Source organism: Dasypus novemcinctus, chromosome 10, assembly GCF_030445035.2.
Source record: "Dasypus novemcinctus isolate mDasNov1 chromosome 10, mDasNov1.1.hap2, whole genome shotgun sequence".
NCBI classification, from domain to species: domain Eukaryota; kingdom Metazoa; phylum Chordata; class Mammalia; order Cingulata; family Dasypodidae; genus Dasypus; species Dasypus novemcinctus.
In genome coordinates, this window is record NC_080682.1 from 76,249,292 (window position 1) to 76,270,101 (window position 20,810).

The window sequence follows — 20,810 nt, forward strand, 5'->3', positions numbered from 1 at the left end:
AAAAGTGTATATATATTGAGAAGTATACTTAACAAATACCACCCATAGATTAACAACGTATGAAATCAGGTGATTTTTCCAGCTTTCATTCTCCAGCCTGTTTCCTGATCATTGTAACACAGTCCAGGAGCGGCCTTGCATGCTGTGTGACGTTTCATGCTGCCAGAGAGCTTTCAGGATGATCAGTGTGGTTGGGTGCATAGTGTTCCCTTGCCTGTCATAGCATACCTAAGCACTCCCTGTGGAATTTAGGACTTTCCAGCCTCTGCCCGCTCTAACCTGAAGACGTAAACATCTTTTAGCATACAGTCATTTCGTTATGTTAAATTATTTCCTTTGGAATAAAGTCTCATAATGTGTTTTGTTGCTTTTTTTTAAAAAAAAGGATTTTCCCTTCTCCAGAGCTGGCTCTGCCGAGGGTGGTAGAACAGAAGGATTCCAGGGCATGGGAAACAGGACCAGATTTCCCATAATTTTGACCCAGAACCAGCCATGTGAGCATCCTTCTGTCCCCGACAAGTCACAAGCCCATACCTGTGGGTGGGAGACTGGAGGTCAGAGGGCTGGGTGCGGTCTGGGGAGTGCACCTGCCGCAGCGGCTTTGGCGTCACGTAGGCACATGCTCACAAGTCCTGTCCTTGCCAGCAAGTGACCTAACCATGCTGAGCCTCCAGTTCCTCATGGGTGAAATGGAGCCAGTGTGGGACCTTCTCACTGGAGTTTCAGGAGGCTGGCGCTCTGTGCCTCCTCAGTGTTGTCTCCTGCCTCCCCGTAAGGTCAGGGCTCTCCCCTGCAGGCTAGTTCCAAGGCCCGTTTTGCTGCCTCCAGCATACCTCCGCTCCCTCCTCCCTTTCCCTCTGCCTATCTCTCTGACACATTGGCAAATGGGACAGAGTGCCAGGACCTTTGATCCTCCCTCAGGGGTCTCCTTGTGTCTGCCTCCCCCTGTCCCACATGGCAGGAGAGACACAGTTGGAAGTAGGACCAGACAGCTCCAGGGAGCGGTGGGACCTAGGGTCAGGGTCCTGTGAGGACCCAGGAGCTTTCGCTTCTAGGAAAAGGCTTCCTCTCCAAGTGGAGCCCGCTCAGCCTGACCCTGGGTGGGGACGTGCCCCCCGCCCCCCGGGCTCCTTCTCATCCCGTTGTTCCCTCTGCTCTTCATTGCAGCAGCTCCCACGCCCCACCAAATAGCTTGCAGAGTTCAGGGCAGAGGCTCAGAAAGGGAGAGGGAGCTGGGCCTTCAGGGAGACTTGCCGTGGCTCTGCTGGTGCGCGGTGGACTTCTCAAGATCAAACTTCTCCTGGGAGCTGTTGGTGCTGAATTTGGAAACAAGCACCATGTTGTTCCTTGGTATCTTTAGCGACAAAACCAAAACGTTTGTTTTTTTCCCACCATTGCTTATCATCTGAGCTTTGCTGGGAGTGCAGCAAGAGAACCTTAAATTGACGAGGAAGTCCTGGGAGCCCAAAGGCGGGGGGCTTGGGTCTGAAAGCATTTTAGTCTAACGTGGGTAACACGTCCCTCGCTCACCCGGGAGCGCTGCAGTGCCACATTCCCCGCAGGTCTTTCCTACCCTGAAACCATGACAGGCAAGATTGTTGGCAGGTATGGGACAAGGCCTCTGCTGATTCCGTTCTTGTAGTAGAAAAACAGAGAGCACGCATTGTGGGATTTGTTGCAGCAGCTCTGGATTTGCTGCTCTGTGATTCACTCTGTTTATTCTTGTTCCATTCAGAGAGGGCTCCCCTGGGCCTGCCGTCCACAATGCTGGGAGTTCTACTTACCGGGCCTGAGGTTAGAATGGGAAGATGAAGAGGGCATAGGCAATTCTCCCCAGTTGTTAGAGGAATTTTAGTTGAATTTATTCAACTGATTCCCCCTCAGAAACAATTGCGCCAAGCTTGGCAAATGTAGAGGGTCCTGTAATAACCATGGCCATTATGGCACAGTAATATGCGTTACTGTTGGTCATTTTGTGCAATGACAGCCACCTCTGAACTTCTCTTCCAACAGACACAATTTCTCGGTGTTTACTTTGTCTCGTCTCAAGAGTTCCTTGCTAACGCCTACGTCTTAGCCGTGCTTCTGTTCCTTGCCCTTCTCCTGCAAAGGACATTTCTGCAAGCATCCTACTATGTGGCCATTGAAACCGGAATTAACTTGAGAGGGGCAATACAGGTACTTGGATGATTATTTTTTTCATTTCACAGTAAGAACTACATTATTCATCCCCATGGACATTCAGTAGTAACTTCTTTTTTGTTGCCTTTTAACAGTGTTTTAAAACAACTATTGACAAGGTCCTCTGAGATAGTGGAACGCACCTTGGGCTGGAATCTGGTTCTGCCATCTAGTGGCCATGTGACTCTGGGCAAGGCGTTTCCTTTTTGCCTCGCTCCTCTTCATAAAATGGGAGCCTTGGTCTGGGGCTGAGGTCCCAGTTACTCAACCATTGGCCTGCCACCTGCTGCAGACATCACTAATCGATCACCACACTCTTTCTACTGAGCGCAAATGCAGCCTCAGAATCCTTCTCCAGAGCCTTCCAGGTTCTGCTACCAAGCATTCTTCTTTAGGGAAAGAAAGAGAGAGAAAAGGAGAAGGGAGGGAGGAAGAAAGAGAGAAACTGAAAGAGAGCGGAAAGAAGGAAGGGAGGGAGGAAGGAAGACAGGAGGGAGGAGAACCGTTTGGCCTGTGAGGTTTAGAGCGCCTCTGAGATCTGCGTATCTGAGCTCTTGGGTCTTGGGTTGCTAATGAGAGCAGACCGTATCTGGTCTGATGGGTCATTTGGTCTAGGCTCCTGCTCCTGCCTTCTGTGACTCCCTTCTTCGAGTTGGTTGGAAGGGAGATCAGCGTCAGGGAGGATTCGGGGCCACTTTGGGGAAGGTGGTCAGGAGAATTATCTAAGCTCCAGCATTTTCATCACAATATTGATTCAGCTGTTAGAATAGAGAGACCAAATGTGATAGCTGTTTAAATAGGGTAGGTGTTTTTCTCCCCATATAGAATAGGACTGGCAGCCTGGGCTAGTATGGCATCTACACAGTCATCAGACCTGGGCTTCTCATAATACTGCTCTGCTAAGCTTCTCATGTGCCTTTTGCCTAATGGGCTCAAATGGCTATTGAAGCTGCCACCATCATGTCCACATTCAAGCCAGCAAGAAGAAAGAAGGAACAAGGAGGGAATGCCACTTCCCTTTAAGGCCATAATGCACAGGGAGCACACAGCACTTCCTCTTCCATCCCATTGTTGAATAACTGGCCACAGGGCCAAACCCAGAGAAGCTGGAAAACATGGTCTTTGTTCTTGACAGCCATATATCCCATAGATAGAAATTCTCTTTGTGAAAAAGGGAAAATGGATATTGGGAGACAACTAGCAGACTCTGCCATACCCAGCAATTTCATGAGAAAGTTGTGGCTAAGTCCCAAAGCCTCCCCATTCCTCAGAAAATGTTCCTCAGAATCATTAATATTGATGGGTTCTGTGGAAGCCAGGACAAGAGGCTTTTCAGAAGTGGATCCAGCCTCAGCTGAGGACAGTGTCAGGTATAGTGCACAATCTGTACAGCTGTGCCTGTACAGGGGGGGTCCCTGTCCATCCCCAGTGGTTTTTTACTGAGAAAGCAGAGCCATTTCCTCAGGGATGTCATCATATGAGAATGGTGGAAAGAGCCCAGGAAAATCCAAGGCTGGAAGAGTCACGGGAATCAGAGCGAGGAAGAAAACCTAGTTCAGAAAACCTCTTCAAAGTCCCAGCTCCTGCTCAAGCCACTCCAGTGACAGGCACACTCCATCACTGCAAGCAACAGCCCATTTTATGTGCTCACAGTTTTGTAATTAAATCTGCTCCCTATTTGTATGTCATAAATCACAACGAAGCCCAGTATTGTCCAATTATACTAAAAGAGCCAAAAGTGCCTTTTTAATGTATTAGCATGTAATTGTTTTTATCAAACTGAATCTTTTGCATTAATAAGAGAGATTGATTCAAATGCCATGAAAAGGAAATTCTAGCATTAATTAGAAAAACAAATTAGAGAAAAAGTTCTTTCAGAGATGAACAGAAAATTATAAATAAGGGTCTTTATTTTCCTGAGTTTGAGAATAGCCATGTTTTATGCATGAACAAGTTATTAAATGAAAACTCCTGCGTTATATATATATATATAATGATAGCTATATCTGTATCTATTGACATATTTGAAATACACTAGTTCTCGGTAGATTGTGCATTTCTATGTATTTTGGTCTTTACTTAATAATACTTAATTGGGCAGATTGTTCTATATCCCTACTTCTCTGAAACTAGGTGATTTTTTGTTGAAGCACGATTTTCTATAACCTAGGATTTGCATAGATATGTCAAAAATATCAGTGACACTACTTTAAACCTTAACCATGGTACCTAAAAGCTCACCAAAAAACATAGAGTGATTCATGCTTTCAGCAAACCTGCCACACAGAAAAAGCCTAGTTTTACACACAAAATGAATTAGTGGCTGGGAAACCGCCTTACCACAGAATGCACAATAGAATTTCTTCCAAGAGCAGGCATCCCTGGGACATTTAAGACAGAAATGCATTTTTCCTTGTTCAAGAGCGCATTGCCTCAAAATTGCCATCTTCCTGGGAGGCACGATCTTTCCGTTCCTAGAGCTTTTAGGTTCGAGCTCACCAGGGAGCCGTTACCGTGGCTGGTCCCCATCGGCCCCGTGGAGGCAGAGCAAAGCCGTCAGTGCGGCTCTGGGGACGGCACTGGAACTAGCCAGCACCGGTGTCTCGCACCAGACCTTCACAGGCTGAACCCTTGTCTAGCTACACGGCTCAATTGAGAAGGGACTTGTGGGGCGCACAAGTGGCTCAAGCGGCTGAGCTCCTGCCTCCCACGTGGAAGGTCCTGGGTTTGGTTTCCCATACCTCCTGAAAAAAACAAAAATGATCAACAAACAAATTCAGGGAAGGCAGATGTGGCTCAGTGGTTGAACACCAGCTTCCTATATACAAAGTCCCAGGTTCAATTCCTGGCCCCAGTACCTCAAAAAAAAAAAAAAGAAAAAAAAAGGGACTTATACGCTATAAATATGAACTATAGACCATGGTTAGCAGCAATGCTTCAATATGTGTTCATCAGTTGTAACAAATGTACCTCACTAAAGAAGGATGTTGTTAATAGGGGAAGGGGGCGGGAAGGAAGGGTGGAATTTTGGGAGTCCTCTATATTTTTGATGTAATCTAGCTTCTTTAAAAATAAAAAAAAATTTTTAAATAGAAGGGGCTTGACCCCCAAAAACATCTCCTCCCTGATTGGAGACGGCCACATTAAAACAAACGGCTGCCCCACGTGGTCATTTTTATGGCTCTGCAGTGTGTTCTCTGGCCTGTGGTAAATCAAAAGTAGAAGTGGATGTGAAGAACTGCTTTTAAGATTTAAGAGCTAATCAAGTCCTGTCCCCGAGGGAGAGGCTTTGTGTGCAGGGAAGCAGCTCTCTGGGCTGCTGCGGATTCCCCCTGGGAATGCTGCCTCCCTGACTTACCTGATCTGCTGTCAAAGCCCTTGACCTTTCTGAGCCTGACTTACTTCGTTTGAAAAATTAGAACAATAACCTGGTGCCCACTTTCAGCACAGCTTTGAAGCTCCGTGGGGAATGTTGGAGGCACCCCCGGCATATTGTAGATACTTGGGGTGTCTATTAGGATGAGGACGGGGGTGATGATGATGAATGTGAAAACCTCTGCTCTCATTTCTAGACCAAGATTTACAATAAAATTATGCACCTGTCCACCTCCAACCTGTCCATGGGGGAGATGACTGCTGGGCAGATCTGTAACCTGGTTGCCATCGACACTAACCAGCTCATGTGGTTTTTCTTCTTGTGCCCAAACCTCTGGGCTATGCCAGTTCAGGTAAGAGATGGGGGTGCCCCAAAACAGAATCAGCTTGTCCATGTCTATGCCTGGGGCTCACCATCTTCCATTCCATCTTAATTGAGTCTAAACATGTTTGTCTGTACCTTCCACTCCCTCGGGGTACCTTGGGGTCTCCATGGGGTGTACCCCTGCATCCCTATACTATGCCACACTCTGCAAGCAGTCTGGGAATTTCTCTTGAGGGTCAGAAAAGGCAGTTTCACTGAGACTTTTTCAAAATGCAGCTGACCTTAAATTAACTATAGAATAATCATATATGGAACACTTTTGATGAACATTAGAAGTCATGGAAACAAAGTACATCATTACATCAGAAAGTGTTCAGGATGTATTTTAAGCAAAAAGTGTATGTTACAAAATAGTGTATGCAGTACACTTCCTACTAAATTGGGATATATATGTATATGCATTGACACAGATTTCACACCCCCAAAAAAACTGGAAGGCCACATGATAGGCTTACCAGTGAATTTTACTTTCTTTGTGCATTTCTAAATTCTCCATTAAGCATATATTATTTTTGGAAATAAAAAACATGATTTTTTGAAGCCAATGGAACTTTGGGGCTGCCTCTGGAGGAGACACATTCTCTGCTAACAATGACTGGAGAATCCCCAGCTTAGTTTAGCTGACCCAAGACCTTTTCTGCTCCGTCTCCCATCTGAAGCTCTTCCACCATGGAGCTGGTGATCCCTGTGCTAGAGAATCTTTGCTCTGGTGCACAGGCCAGAAGTGGAAATCCCTGAGCCATTCCCAGAGGGCCTGCCAGCTGCACAGGGACTGCCTGGTGCAGCAGAAAGGGTCAGGCATTGGGTGAGACAGACGATTCCCATGCTTTACTTCTCTGAGTCTCCGTTTCCTCGTCTATGAAATGGGGACGATTCCTGCCTTGAAGTTGCTGTGACAATTCAATTAGATCTTTAAGTAAAGCACCCAGGAGCATGCTGGGCACAGAGTAGTCACTAAGTAAATATTGGATCCCTCTAACTTGCACGTTTGATGTGAGTGAGGACTTTACCAACTCAGATTTCATTGCTCTACGAACCTTAATCTCAAGTGATTTTGATTGGTCCTTCTTACCTGTAAAGCTAGATTTAAAAGACCTTAAAGAAAAATGGGAGGAAAGGCCCTTATCGGGAGGCGGCTAGCCTAGATGGAAATGTCGGGCAGGAAATGGATGGCCCTTTTTTCAGGGAACAGCCGTAGATGCAGTCCTCCACCATCACTTACCCGCGCCCGGGCCCTTCTGCCCTTTTTCTCTGCTAGGATGAAATAATGACTACAAAAGCTGTAGAGGGGCCCAGAGAGCTCAGCTAATACTATTACCAGGCTTTTGAATACAGGAACCCTTTCTCTCGTGTCCCCTTGAATAAGCTGTCTTGAAAAGAGTCCACCCACCAAAGCTGGTTCATTTATTGTTATTGCTACTATCACTTATAGTATATATTACCCATGCATTATTGCTAATGATACTGACTAATGATAACTAATAACGCCCACCTTGTGCCTGGCACCATCCCAGGCTGTCTCACTTGTGTAATTTAACTCTCAACACAGGAAGATGAGGCTTTTTATCTCCACTGATGACTTACCTCTACCTATTTATCATTAAAGTATACTTTGGTTTTCCATTTTTAATTCATCAAAGGAGGGTACTGGTCACACCTTTGACCAGTGCATGGGAACCAGCGTTACTCACCCAGAGTGACTCTGTGTGCAGCTTGGTTAGCCACAGGAGCCACGAGGCTTTTCATAATATTGAATTAGCTCAGGAATCCCATTTCTTTCTAAGTTCCAAGAGCTCTCCCTGGTTCTTCATCTTTTTGTGGCCATACTCTTTCTGTAATTACAGATTTATTGAGCTATAATTTATATACCATTCACCCATTTAAAATGTACAATTCAGTGGGTTTTAGTATATTCACAATTGTACAGCCATCACCACAATCATCACCCCCAAAGAAACCCACACCCATTAACAATCACTAGGTGACCACTAATCTACTTTATATACACTTTTGAAAAATCTAATGAAACCTACAGATTGATCCTCAGAAAAATAAATGCATGCTCATACATGTTGCTGATCATTTCAGGGGCTTGTCACGGACACGAGGCTTAGGGAACTTGGCCATAGCGGGCACCTCTGTATTTCCCCTTCCCATTGGCACTGGAGGCCCAGAGTGGGCAGCAGCCTTATCCTGAGCCACACAGCAAGCTAAGAGCAGCACCATACCCTGGTGCCTCCACTCGGTGGTTCCCAAGGGTCAGGGTTCTCAGGAGGCTTTTCAGTTTGTTTGTGTTTTCACAAAAGAGAGTTAGCCACCTTGTGTTCATGTCTATCTAGGTGCTAGGCACCGGCCTATGTGCTTGTTGTATATATTCATTTAACCTTCACAACAGTTCTGCAAAGTGAGCCTTATAATCACCGTTTTAAAGATGAAGCTGATACTCAAAGCTGTTAAGTAACTTGCCCAAGGGTGCACAGCTAATAAGTGCTGGGACTGTATTCAAACTCAGGACAGCTGATTCCAGGGACTGTAATCTCCCCACTTCACTATATTGCTCTCCTAACCTGTGACTAGTAGACAAAATAGCCTGTTTACTCTCCAAACCTGCTTTGTACACTCAGACTCCCTGATTTCTGGTATTCTCCCCAGTGGGGTCCATCCAGATCCCTGCAGGAGAGGGGAGTGGGCGAGGGAGTCTGGGAAGCACAGCGAGCAGAGGGGAGAGGGGAAGCATGAGGAGGAGCACGGGTCCCCATGCTGTGTCCCAGCTCCTGTCCCAGCAGCTGCCACAGACGTGGAGGTGGGGTGTGTGCAGGAGCCCACCCCAGCAGGTACCCTCTTAGGGACTCAGGGCCTGGGAGCTTAACTGGTGTCCAGCTGAACGACATCCTGGTTGCCTCCAGACGAGCACAGCTAACAAAGGGCCGGGTGCCAGTGGTACTTTTCCAGGGAGGTGGTAGAAGCATGGCGCAGCACGGAGAGGAGGGTTCTTCACCTCCTAACGTGCTTCTCTGCCCATCCCTGCCAACATTTTACATCAGTTAAACACTGGGAGCTGGGTGGTCAAGGGGGTCCCGTACCAGCACCTAAGGTGCCTTTTAGTGCCGGAGGCATTCTGTGACTAGCAGAAATTACAGAACCTCCCGCCTACCCTTCTGTCCTTGAGGTGGTCCAGAAAGCTTAAGCCAGTTTGGTATATGGCTCCGTGAGTGCAGGGCCAAGCCAGGGGAGCCTATCTCTTTTTTTTTTCAGGCAGCTTATCTGTTCCTCTAGAATAAGCGCTGTAATTAGAAGTGCCTGCCTTTGATGACGACTTGAGAAATTGTCATCTTGACATTTACGGGTTCAGTGAGAGTGATTTACGTTTCTCATAAATATTCAGAAGCAGGCATTTACGTAAAGCTAGAAACTGTGTAAATTCTCTTTTCAGAGAATACTGACCAGATTCACTAAAAAAAATTAGATGCCAGGAGCGTGAGAATGAAAAGTAACCTCTCAGGCCCTGGGCTGGTTTTGCCCCTTTGCTCGTGTATCACTTTTCTCCAGTGAGAGTGAAATGCCAACCTTGCTATCCGGCAAACAGAGCAAGAGGTGCCCTCACACTCCCTGTGTGCCCTCAGCTCTGAGATTCCATCTGGAGAACCAAGGAGTAAGGCTGCAGCCAGCCTTTAGATAAATGCAGTTAGCTGCCAGCCCAGAAACTCTGCTTGTGTGGGAGCCCATCGTGCTCGTCCCTCCCTCTGGTTCGCTCTTGTCACAGCCGGCACCTCCGCTGCATCCCATAGCGCCCAGGTGAGTCAGAAACCTGGCACCGGCACCTGTTTCGCCAGGGGTCTGGGGGTTTTGTGAACACCCCCTGGCAGGGCAGCCCCCGGGTCAAGGGGAGCTCACCCCCGCGCTCCTCCTCAGATCATCGTGGGTGTGATTCTCCTCTACTACATCCTTGGAGTCAGTGCCTTAATCGGAGCAGCCGTCATCATTCTCCTGGCCCCCGTCCAGTACTTCGTGGCCACCAAGCTCTCCCAGGCCCAGCGGAGCACACTGGTGAGTGTCTGCAGGTGCGCACACGCCCGTTTTCCCATGGCTCCCGGCTCACCCCCCCTCACGTCAGCGGCTCTCCTCCCTCTAGCGTTGCTCGGCCCCCATCCCTCCCCCACTCTCACACACTGTCGTAGACTTTGAGCGGCCGCTTCACCTGTCCAGGCCTCAGCTTCTCTACCTGTGGAACGGGGTCACTGGGGAGCGTGGGGAGCGTCCTTGTGGAGGCCGGAGCTGGGCAGGGCAGTGAGGGCATTGACTCGGCTCCTTCCCCTTGGGTGGGGGGGGCAGAGGAACGCTCCTCTCTGACGCGAGGACGCCGCCGGCAGGAGTACTCCAACGAGAGGCTGAAGCAGACCAACGAGATGCTGCGTGGCATCAAGCTGCTCAAACTCTACGCCTGGGAGAACATCTTCCGCACGCGGGTGGAAACGACCCGCAGGAAGGAGATGACCAGCCTCAGGGCCTTTGCCGTCTACACGTCCATCTCCAGTGAGTCCACCCCAGCCAGCCCGGGCGCCGTACTGCCTATTGGCTAGATGGGACGTCGGGGTAGCGGAAGGAGGGACTCTGAGGACCTTCTTTCTGCGAGGGTCCTCAAACCAGCTGTAGCAGCAGGACCCCCAGAAAAATCAGCGTTCTGCATTCATTCATCCAGCAAATACATATTGTAAGCCTGCGGGAATGTCAGAGGAGGCCCCATTTCTCACGGAGCAGGCGTGTTATTGAGAGGGGACAATAAACAAATAAATAGCAATAGTCTCAAACTCTCATAAATGTGACGGCTTTCAGTAAGTCAGACTGAACTGCCACTGTCAAAGGGAAACTCCTACCCAGGGCTCTCACACAAGCCAGCTTATCTGGCCCGAGTTTATCTCACAGTTGGCCCAGTGACTCCGTGGCCCTCCCCGCCCCCCGTGGTGGGTCCCTCCCGAGCGCATCTTTGGGATGTGTCTATTTAGTAGCTGGCAGACCTCATGCCAGTCCCCCGATCTGTGACTATGGTAGAAAGGGCTGAGTGGAAGCCCCTGGAGAAAAACAAGGAAAAAAAAGTAAAATCCATAATTTGCATGCGTTACACAAATTAACATGACCCAAAAGAGAAAAGATATATCTGCGGAAATATGGCAAGACGAGGCAAATGGGAAATGTTTACTGCAAGTTTGAAGAACTGCTTCAATCTGTCAGTAAAGTGCCTCCATCCAGGTTAAAGAACACGGGTTTTGAGGGAGCATGATTTGAGGACATGAATCCAGGCTGGCCCCCTTTTCCACAGATGGGCACTTGAGGCCTGGGGGCAGGTGTCTTCCTGTGGTCCCTCAGGAAGCTGCTGGCATGGCTCAGACCAGACCCTCGGGAGTCGCGCAGCTCCTGGCCTTGTGCTGTCTTCTACAAAGAGCTGGGCCCTGTGTGGGGTGAAGAAGGCACAGGACACGCTGGGGCACTCTTCTCTCAGTAGGAGAAACAGCCTAGAATGAGCTCTGACAAGAGTGGCAGTGGGAGACAGGGGAGAAAACTAGGAGGGATGGGCGCTCCTGTCCATCTCCCCAGCTGAGTTCTGGCTCTTTCAGTTAGGAACAGACACACTTAGAGGTGGGGGCCGGAGGTGTCACGGCCGCAGTGGAGCCCGTGCTGGCAAGTGTCTCCCAGATGGCCGTGGACAGCCAGCTTCTCAAAGATGAGACCTTCGCTCAGCTCTTCTTCACATCCCTGGCGTTCAGAAGGTCTGCTGGACCAGTCAGCAGAGGCCAGGGCTTGGGAGCGGGTGCATCCCCCACACGTGGCATCTTTGTGCAGAAAGTCCTGCTGGGGCCCGGGTTTCTCAGAGTGGAGCTGTCAGCCTGGCAGGCAGCTATTGCTTCCTGAATTCCTCACTGAGACACTGCCCAAGGTCCTGTCTGCCCCTCTACCCCTTCCCTGACCCTCAGGCTGAGTACTCCCTAAGACAAGAGAAATTGGGAAGGGCCATCTAGAGAGGTCAGAGAAACCAGGGTCCCATTCCCAGGCCCTCTTCAACATTCGAGGTGTCAGCTCTGCCTACCCCTGGGGTCTGGTTGTATTAACATAAGTGCAGCCCCTCTGAGCTGTGGACACCTGGCTTCCAGGCATCCCATCAGTGGGAACAGCTGCTGGGTTTGGGAGGACTTCCTCCCATAGCCTGGGGCCTTCCTCTCTGAACAACAGCACAGCAGGGCAGGGGAGGGCCGGCTCCCCATTGCTGAGATGGGAGAGAGGGAAGGGTTCCCAAGATTCCTTGGCACAGCAGGCAGCAAAGGGGGGCAGCATCAGCTCACGTAGATGGGGCAGGTACAGCTGCTTTGGCTGCTCCTAGGAGATCACACTCATGTGCTGCATTCCAAACTGCAACCTGGGACTGGTTTTCCTATGGAAAAGACATATTAATAAGGTAGGTTCCCAGGCTAGCCCACAGAAGCTTATTTAGGAGGTGTTCTTTGTCCCAGGGGGCCTTCAGAAGACAAGCCATGGCTCTGTGAAGGGCCAGGCCACCAGAATGACCTGGAGAAAGATGAATGCCATGTTGTCAAGAGACAAGATGGCCCTGGACTAGATGAGGGGCCCTGGAGCCAAGGAGCGACCTTCCCAGGGCCCTCACCTCTCCAGGACTCAGCAACGTAGGAGGGATAAACAGAACAGCCCAGGTGGATCCCTGCAAGAGGCGAGTAGGGAGGGAAAGGAAAGAGCCCTCGTGAGAGCTTTAAAGCCGAGTGCTATTTGTTCAGTGTGTTTGCCCTTCCTGGGATATGTTTCTTTTTGCAGTGAGAGTTGGAGAGAGATGAGGGTGGGGGAGCGGGAACACCTCCTGGTTGCAGGTATATGCCTCGAGTGTGTTTTCATTTCCCTCCTGCCAGACCTCCTGCTTGCTGTGCTGTTACTAGGATCAAGACACAGGTCATTAGGCTTGAGGTAACGGGGCATCTCTCGTTCTCGTCCCTGGCACTGCAGAGGGCCCTGGAGCTGCATTACCTCATGGGACTCATCCTGGTGTGCCTCCTGGGCTTTCAGTCTGGTCACCTGTCCAGCCACACAGTGGGGCTGCCAGGCAGATGAGATTACCTCTGATACTCTAAGTGAGGGCTCACTGCTGGCATCACTGAGACCTCCTAGTTGTGCAGCCCAGAGCAGAAAGTTGACAAAGGAAATGGGTACATGTCCTCCAACATCAAAATCCAGAGTCAGTATTTCCTCATGAAGAAAAACTGAGATGTCAGTTACTCAGTGGGTGTGGAGTGAGCCCCTCTGTGTGCCCAGCCCTGGGCTAAGGTCTGGGAGAAATGCAAGGCATGGGATGTGCTCCCTGTTCTCAAGGAGCTCACACTCCAGTCAAGAAGTCAGAACTAGCGTACAGAGGACAGTGCGACGGGGAGTCCAACCTCATGGCCAGCTCTGTGCTACCAGCCTAGCAAGGCTGAGTGTGCTTAATCCTTGTAACAACTCTGTGAGGTGTGTAGCTTGATTGTGGCCATTTCACAGCAGAGAACACTGAGGCTCAATGAGGAGAAATGAGCCCCTGAGGTCCCCCAGCCTATAAATGGCAGAGAACAGAGAAGCAGAATGTCCATGTGTGCTAGGAGGTCACACAGAACTTCATGCAAGGGGATGCTTGGGCTGCATCTTGCAAGACAGGTAGGAGTTCAATGCATAGAAGAGACAGCTGGGAGAAGATGGAGACCAGGGCTGTGGTCACTCCCCTTAGAAGTCACTGCAATCCTTATTTCCTTGCATCAGCAGAATCGCTTCAGGGGTCCAGTATGGCACTGTCTTTTAGGACGAGCTTTGCAGAGGTGACAAAGAGGCCCTAGGCCCTAGCAGTCAACCACCAGCACACTGCCAGCTGGTTCTGTCCATTCCACCCGTTCCACCCGTTCCAGAGCCCTTTCCCCACTGAGGCTCTGGAGGTAGGAGGAGATGGGCAAGGTCCTTGCCCACCCTGTCTCGTGGGGGCCGTGCCCACAGCGGTGGCCGTGCATGTGGTCAGAGCCACGAGCTCAATGCCAAATCTCCGCTGTTCTGTGACACTCACCTGGCCCTGAGCACTTTTGTTGCTTTCATTCACTTATTTAAAAGATATCTACTGAGAGCCTACTGTGTGCCAGGCCCTCCGCTAGGCAGGGGTGAGAAGACTTACGCCCTGCCCACTGGTTGCTTTTGGCCTAGCAGGAAAACTTGTTAAAAAAGCTGCAGGGACAGTGTTGTGAGTGATAGGAAGAGAAAGGGGTATTCTGGGCGCCCACCCAAGTCGTACCCAGCCTTGTCTGAGGGGTGGTGGGTGTCAGGGGAGCCCAGTTAGCCAGATGAGGGAAGGCCTGGAGGCGAGAACGAGGCCAGCATGTTCAAGGAGCTAGTTCTGTGTGCAGAGGGTGACGGCAAGGCCAGATGACGCAGGCACTTGGGAGCTGTGTTCAGATGCTTGGGCCTTGTCCTGAGGGCGGGGGAGCCCTTGAGGGCGGAAGTGAAGGAAGATGCGCTTGCGCCTCTCCCAGGGTTCTGCCGTCATGGCTCTTCCTCCTCTTCCCCTCTGGCTGGGGCGCCCTGGGATGAGTGTGGCTGGCCTCACCCAAAGGGAAAGGAAAGTTTTATCTTCAAAAAAAATCCCACCTCTTCCGTGAGTTGGGGTGGGGGCAGGTCTGGTGAGCCCCAGCCACAGGGTGCCCTGCCCCACCCCTCACCCGTCCCTCTCCACAACCCAGGTCTGGATATTCTTTGCGAGTCTTGCTCTGTCTGTCCTCCTCAGTGGAGGCCCTGGCTCAGAACAGACAGTGTAGGGGGACAAGGTGACCTCGCAACCGGCCCCCCTTCCTTCCCCAGCTTCTCTGAAATTCTTCCTCAGTACCTGCCCCTCCTCCTGCCAATGGCCACAGCCACAGTGAGTTGCCGAAGTGTGTCCCAGCCTGGCTTGGCAGGGAGGGGGAGAGAGCCGGAAGGTTCATCAGCTGGGGAGGCAGAAAATCAGTGGAGCGCTGCAGGGGCCCCATGCCGTGCCCCCTGGCAGCCGGTGGCAGAGGCACCTACCCACCCGCCGTGAACCTGCCTTCCTTTTCTCTCTGCTGATTTCACTGACTGTGACATGGAATGGAAAACAGCCCTGAGCCCCTCAACATACATTTCCTGCTCCTGCAGGTACAGCTGGCCATTAGGCTGTGAGCTGCAGGCTCCTCCTCAGGTCGGAGCTTGAGTTACCAGAGGTGCCCGGGCTGGCTGTGCCTCCCTGACACATGGCTTCTGAAATATTCATCGATGCTTTGGGAATGAAAAGCTCCTCAGATGGCCACGCCAGGCTGGCGGCCCTCCAGGCCAGACTGCATTCCTTGGGCAAAGCCGGGGAAAACTGCTGTTCTGAGCCCCGCTTTGGTTTCCTTTGATTTGTTTGTTTTGTTTGGCATGGGGGTGTTTATGAGAAGCGGACACAAATGCTCGCCATTGCACCCCTAGGACCTGGCACAGTGCCTGGGCCGTGATAGAGCCTCAAAAAATAATTCTTGAATGAACTGTTTTTTGGTGGGGTGGAAACCATCCACACATTGTTTTGTAGTCTTCCATTTGTGCTTAGTTTTATTTAACTAGTACTACTTGTTCCTTAACATTTGAGATTTGAGCATTGTTGTGTTCTTTTTGTTTTTTTTCTCTAAGTCAGATCAAGGTGAGTCAGCCTACCCCTGCCAAATTTGGAGGAAAATCTATCCCACCCCTCCACCACCTTAAAATATTACAGGGCCTCTCTGGTTCAGGGAAATGGGAGGCAAGGGCTCAGGTCTTCTAGCCATAACAGCCAGGACGCCCAGCTGCCTTCCCTCCTCCCACCCACCCCATCCCAGCACAGGGAGAGCACACGGGTGTCTGCTGTGCTCAGGCAGGTGCCACAGGTGGTAGCACCCCCAGGCCTCCTGGCCTCCAGCCCACAGTCTCTAGTCCCAGCCACATCTGCCCTAGGTGCGGCGGTCTCCAGAGAGTCCTTTAAAATACAAGCACTGTTGATTCCATTCTCAACACCTCAGCCCGAAGGGGACCCAGAATTCCATGCACAAATTCCAGGAGAGGGTAAGGAAAATGGAAAATTACATTTTAGTTCTTTGGTGTCTCCCTACTGCAGCTGGAACAGTGCAGAAATTAATTCTATCATAAGCATTCTCCGTGTTGCTGCATCAGTTTTGGAATGTTGGCTTTTAAATTTATTTATAGCCTGTCTCATTCCTCAAAGGAGTTCAGGCAGCAACCAGAATAAATACATTAAAAAGAAAAAGGAAAAAAATTTAAAATTACCAGGACCAAGGAAAGCACGCAGTGGAATAAAAGGTCAATTATGTTTTATGACTGCAAAAGCTGCCCTAGAATTGATGTGCCATCATTTACTGAAATGGCTGCTCCTGTGGGATCTCTCCAGTTTATTTGGTTTGGGGTGGTTTTGTTGTGCTGTGGCAAAAAATGCTGCAGCTAACACTGTCTTGCTGGTGGCTTTGTGTTTCTAGTGAGAGATTATTCGAGATAAAATCCTGGGGGAGGGATTACGGGGTCAGAAAGCCTGCACTCCCTTGTGGCGCTAGCTACAAAGCGCCAGATGGCTTTTTAGTTCTGTCCTGGAGTAGTTACAGTCCAACGCCAAGCCTGTTCTTTGGCTGGGAGATGAGCCCCAGAAGGTGTAGGAGGGGTCTTGGCTCGCGGCAGGGGGCTCAGGGGTGGGGTGCCAGTGTCCGCTGTGGCCTGAACCCCTCCTCAGTGGTAAGTTGTAGAGGTGGGCAGGGGAGAGCAGGAGAGGTCCCTGCCCCAGGGAGGCCCCTGGAATGATGGAGCCTGGAGCAGCGGGAAAGCCTCCCTGTGTTTAGAGCCACGTGCCTGGGGAGGGGCCAGGGCCCAGGCCCGATGGGGCCCCCTCTGCCCCTCTCTCCCCAGTCAGTGGTGGCAGCGCCGTAGGTTGTGTCCACCAGCCCACGTCGTGGAACTGTCTCCCCAACAGATCAGGGACTTCCTGGGAGCATGATTCCTGGGAACAGGGCCAGGCTGGGGGTTCTCTGAGGTTGGGGACCACCCATCCAGCATACACTGTGTATGTCCTAGCTGGTGCAGGATTCTTGGGGTAAGTGGGCCGTCAGCTTCTTGGAATCGTGTTGACTAATTGAACTTCTTTAGAGTGTCTAAGACTTCACCATTCTTTAGACAGGGGCCAAGTGCCCCAGGTGAGCCCCCGCCCTGGCCCCTGCTTCTTTCTGTAAGTAGCCAAATTAAAGCAGTGCTCTCGGGCATTTCACACATTGGACCAGAGGAGACAAGAACCCGCACAGCAGGGCTAAACTTGTAGCACGAGGTACGATACTCAGCCAGCACTTAGGGCTCACACGATGGAATCTATATTATCTTCTCTGACCTTGGACAGAGCCAGGGTGGATAAACAAGTAAGCACAAGTTTCCAGAAATCAGATGAGGAAACTGAGGCACAAGGAAGGTAACAGACACCAGGAAAGTAACAGAGACTCTACCCTGCTGACTTTAAATCCAGTCCCTTTTGCTCCCTGGGGTCCCTACCACCCATCTGAAGGCCACAGTTTCAACAGGATGAGGAGGGGCCTTCTGTTGCAACAGAATGGTAGGCACTGAAGACGCCCCTCCCTCCCACCTTGCTTTGTCTCTGATTACGTGGCCCAGCTACCAGCAGCTGCCCCGCCTGGGTGTGGACTCTAAACGTCAGATCTGAGGGAGGCCCTGTTTTAGCTGTCCTTCCTCACTAGTATCTCAGTGCACATGAGTTCGAAATCCTTCCCAGGAGCCCTGGGAGATTAGGAAGCCTCAGAGCCTCAGAGAGAGTCTGGCTGGGGCAGCTGCAGGGGCCAAAGCAGAGGACGGGCTAGCAGCTTGGTGCCCTCAGAAACAGTCGCACAGGCTGCCCATTGTGCCGCTGGCCGCGGGACGTGAGCTCTCCAATCCCTTCTCCCACCACTTTCCCGTGGGGCTCCTATGTAGCGCAAAATAAGAGCATTTAAGCCTTTATTTAAGGGCTCACGTCTCAGAGAAAGGGACCAAGGTACACGGAACAAGAGTCCTGAGGGAAAGGAGCTGGAGGCACCACAGGGCTAGCGTTCTGCCCCTAACCTACCCCCACAGGCTGGGGAGGGACACCCAGGGGCTGCTCTGCTCCGACCGTCCTATGTGCCATCTCGTTCCTTCAGCTCAACTCTCCCTTGTGCTTCCTCCACAGTTTTCATGAACACGGCCATCCCCATCGCTGCCGTCCTCATCGTAAGTGGGCCCTTCGCCACCTCCTGGGGACGAAGGGTGGGGAGTGGGATGGCTGCAGTGAAGGCTGCCCAGGGTTTGGTCTTTCTGCAGGAGTCCTGGAAGCTGGGCTCGGCAGCAGGGCTGAGATCAGAGCGACGGACTGCACATCTGCACAGAGCAGGGCAGGTCCTACCCCCTCCAAGCAGACAGGAGGCTCTGCCCCTGGCCTGTAACACCTGAGGCTTGGTGTTTAGGGAAACTGTACCTTTAAAAATAGTATCAATAGTTTCCATTATAAAAGTAAACCATGATTATTGTAGAAATGTGGGAAATTCAGAAAGAAAACACAGAGAACTAAAATCACCCATAATCCCTTTGATATCATCTTTAGTGTGTTTCTTTCTAGTCTTTTGAAGGTATATAACATGTCATTTTTACAAAAATAGGATTGTGCTGCACATGCAGTTTTGTAACCTGCTTTTTTAAATGTAAGGATGTGCCACAAACAATTCTCCACATCACTGAATAGCATGGTAGTGCTTTTCTAAAGCAACTGACAAAAGCTGGGTGTGAGTTGAGCACTGGGGCCAGGCCACGTGCCCCCAGGAGCCTGTAGCCCCCCTCCCAGGGCTCCATCCCGGGTGTCTTCTGTGACTGCCGCAGTCCTTTAAAAGGACATGTTCTTCCCACACCCACGCCCGCCCCGCGGGCCAGCATCCCTGATCAGTATCGAGTTCGCAGCCTGCCAGGCATGCCTGGGAATTCACTTAGAACATGATTTATCGAGCTGGCTCCCGCCTGGCTCTTTGGGGGAACTCTGGGTAACTGAGGCTGCTAAGCCGGCCAGGTAGCCGGGGGCAGGCATGGAGAGGAGGTAATTACTGTGATTACATTTTTCTGAGTGAGGACTGGAGAAATGAATGCTGAGGCTGCTGGGAGGTGGCAGCTGATCTAATCTGAGGGGGCAGGACCTGAATTCGCTGGGGACATTTCCGTGAGATGATTGTGCGGATAACGGTGTCTTTAACCAAAAGGTCCCCCTTAGGTCCTGGCCAGCCCTCTCCGCCTTCCCAGAGCCCGTGTCCATGGTGGCATGGGGGCCCGAGCCCTGACCCAGCCCCTGCCTCAGCTGAGCCTTTGTCCACAGACCTTCGTGGGCCACGTCAGCTTCTTCAAGGAGGCCGACTTCTCGCCCTCGGTGGCCTTCGCCTCCCTCTCCCTCTTCCACATCCTGGTCACGCCGCTGTTCCTGCTCTCCAGCGTGGTCCGGTCCACGGTCAAAGCTCTCGTCAGGTGAGAGGAGGGCTGGGGCGATGGCCCTGGGCCGGCCGCTCGTGTGTGGCCTCAGGGCTGGCTCTAGTGACGGCCGGGCCCCAGGCTGTGCCTCGGCACTGACCTGGGCCTCGCTGAAGCTGGCCATGGCTGCTCCGAGGGACGTGGGCTACACGGGGCTTCTCGGAGAAGGGGCCAGCTTTCTCACAGACCTCCAAGGACGGGGTTCACGGCCACCTCCAAGACAGTTCTGTCAAAACAAAACAAAAGCGATGTCAAGCCACAATTAGCCTCTGCATAATCTTCCACAGGCTCTGGCTCCCCCCGCCCAGAGCCCTCCCAAATAAACGCCATCCCTCCCCCACATGATGACAGCCCCCCCGACTTCAGAAGCTGCCCTTCGAATCTTCTCCAGGCTGAACCTCCCCCATCCTTTCCGCGGGTCCCAGCGCCTTCACAGTTGCCGTCAGGGAAGCAGCTTCTCCCGTGCCTGCGGGTCATGCCCTGCTTGGCCCTCAGTTCTGGGAGGCCCCACTGCCAGGCTCTAGAGCCCAGTGGTGACTATACACTCCCAGAGATGTTGCCCTCTTGGAAATGAAAGCCTGAATGCAGAGGGCAGAGAATCTGGCTGGGAAACGCCATACCTGGAGTTGAAGATCTCCTTTGAGCTTCTGAAATAACTCCTTGAAAGCATAGCCTTTGGGGAGAGCCAACTATGCCCTCACCCATTGCCAGTGGGACCAGGCAATAACAAATATCCTCTGTGCCAAGCCCCTTCAGCCTTGAGGAAGCTGACTCCCCTGCCTCATGGGACCCTGACCAGTTTCAGGTAGCTGGCAGGAAAGAGTGGCTGCTGGAACAAAGTAGCTGATGGAGGGGGCAACCTGCATGAGGAAGCTCGAGAAGGGGGCATAACTCAGCAGAATTGTGGTCAAAGGAGTATCTGATCTGGGAGCAGCTGGACTGGAGAGGGAGTATCTCCCAAATCCAGGCCTGACTATGCTGACTGAGTTTTAGAGGCCTTAGCCTGGTGACTTTTAATGATCACCCCTTTCCCCTTCCTGCACTGTATAGAAACTATATGTTCAAGGATGCTGCACCTACTAGAAATCTTTTTAGCTGATTTCTGTATGTAAGCATTCCTAATCCCACCATGTCCACGAACCAGGAACCCCAGGGGAGCTGGGCCCATTTTAATGAGGGAGCTCAGACTCTGGGCTGAAGGTGGGAGCAGAACCCCAGTGATGAGGTCAGCTCCACCCATCCCAGTCACCGACTGTCCAGCTGGAACGAGGGAGGTGGGAGACAGTGGAGGCAAGCAGCAGTGGGA

General features: G+C 51.3%; 1 protein-coding gene across 6 annotated transcripts in view; it reads left to right on the forward strand.

The window, feature by feature from the left end:
- The window catches only part of ABCC8 (ATP binding cassette subfamily C member 8), a 75,602-nt gene that overhangs the window by 19,726 nt on the left and 35,066 nt on the right, over positions 1-20,810 (forward strand). For all 6 annotated transcript variants that reach the window (XM_058305673.2, XM_071218159.1, XM_058305674.2 and 3 more), the window contains 6 exons: positions 2,014-2,178; positions 5,754-5,909; positions 9,854-9,988; positions 10,312-10,474; positions 18,189-18,229; positions 19,356-19,501. In XM_058305673.2, coding sequence (XP_058161656.1) covers positions 2,014-2,178; positions 5,754-5,909; positions 9,854-9,988; positions 10,312-10,474; positions 18,189-18,229; positions 19,356-19,501 — 806 coding nt within the window. The remainder of the gene's footprint in view (positions 1-2,013; positions 2,179-5,753; positions 5,910-9,853; positions 9,989-10,311; positions 10,475-18,188; positions 18,230-19,355; positions 19,502-20,810) is intronic.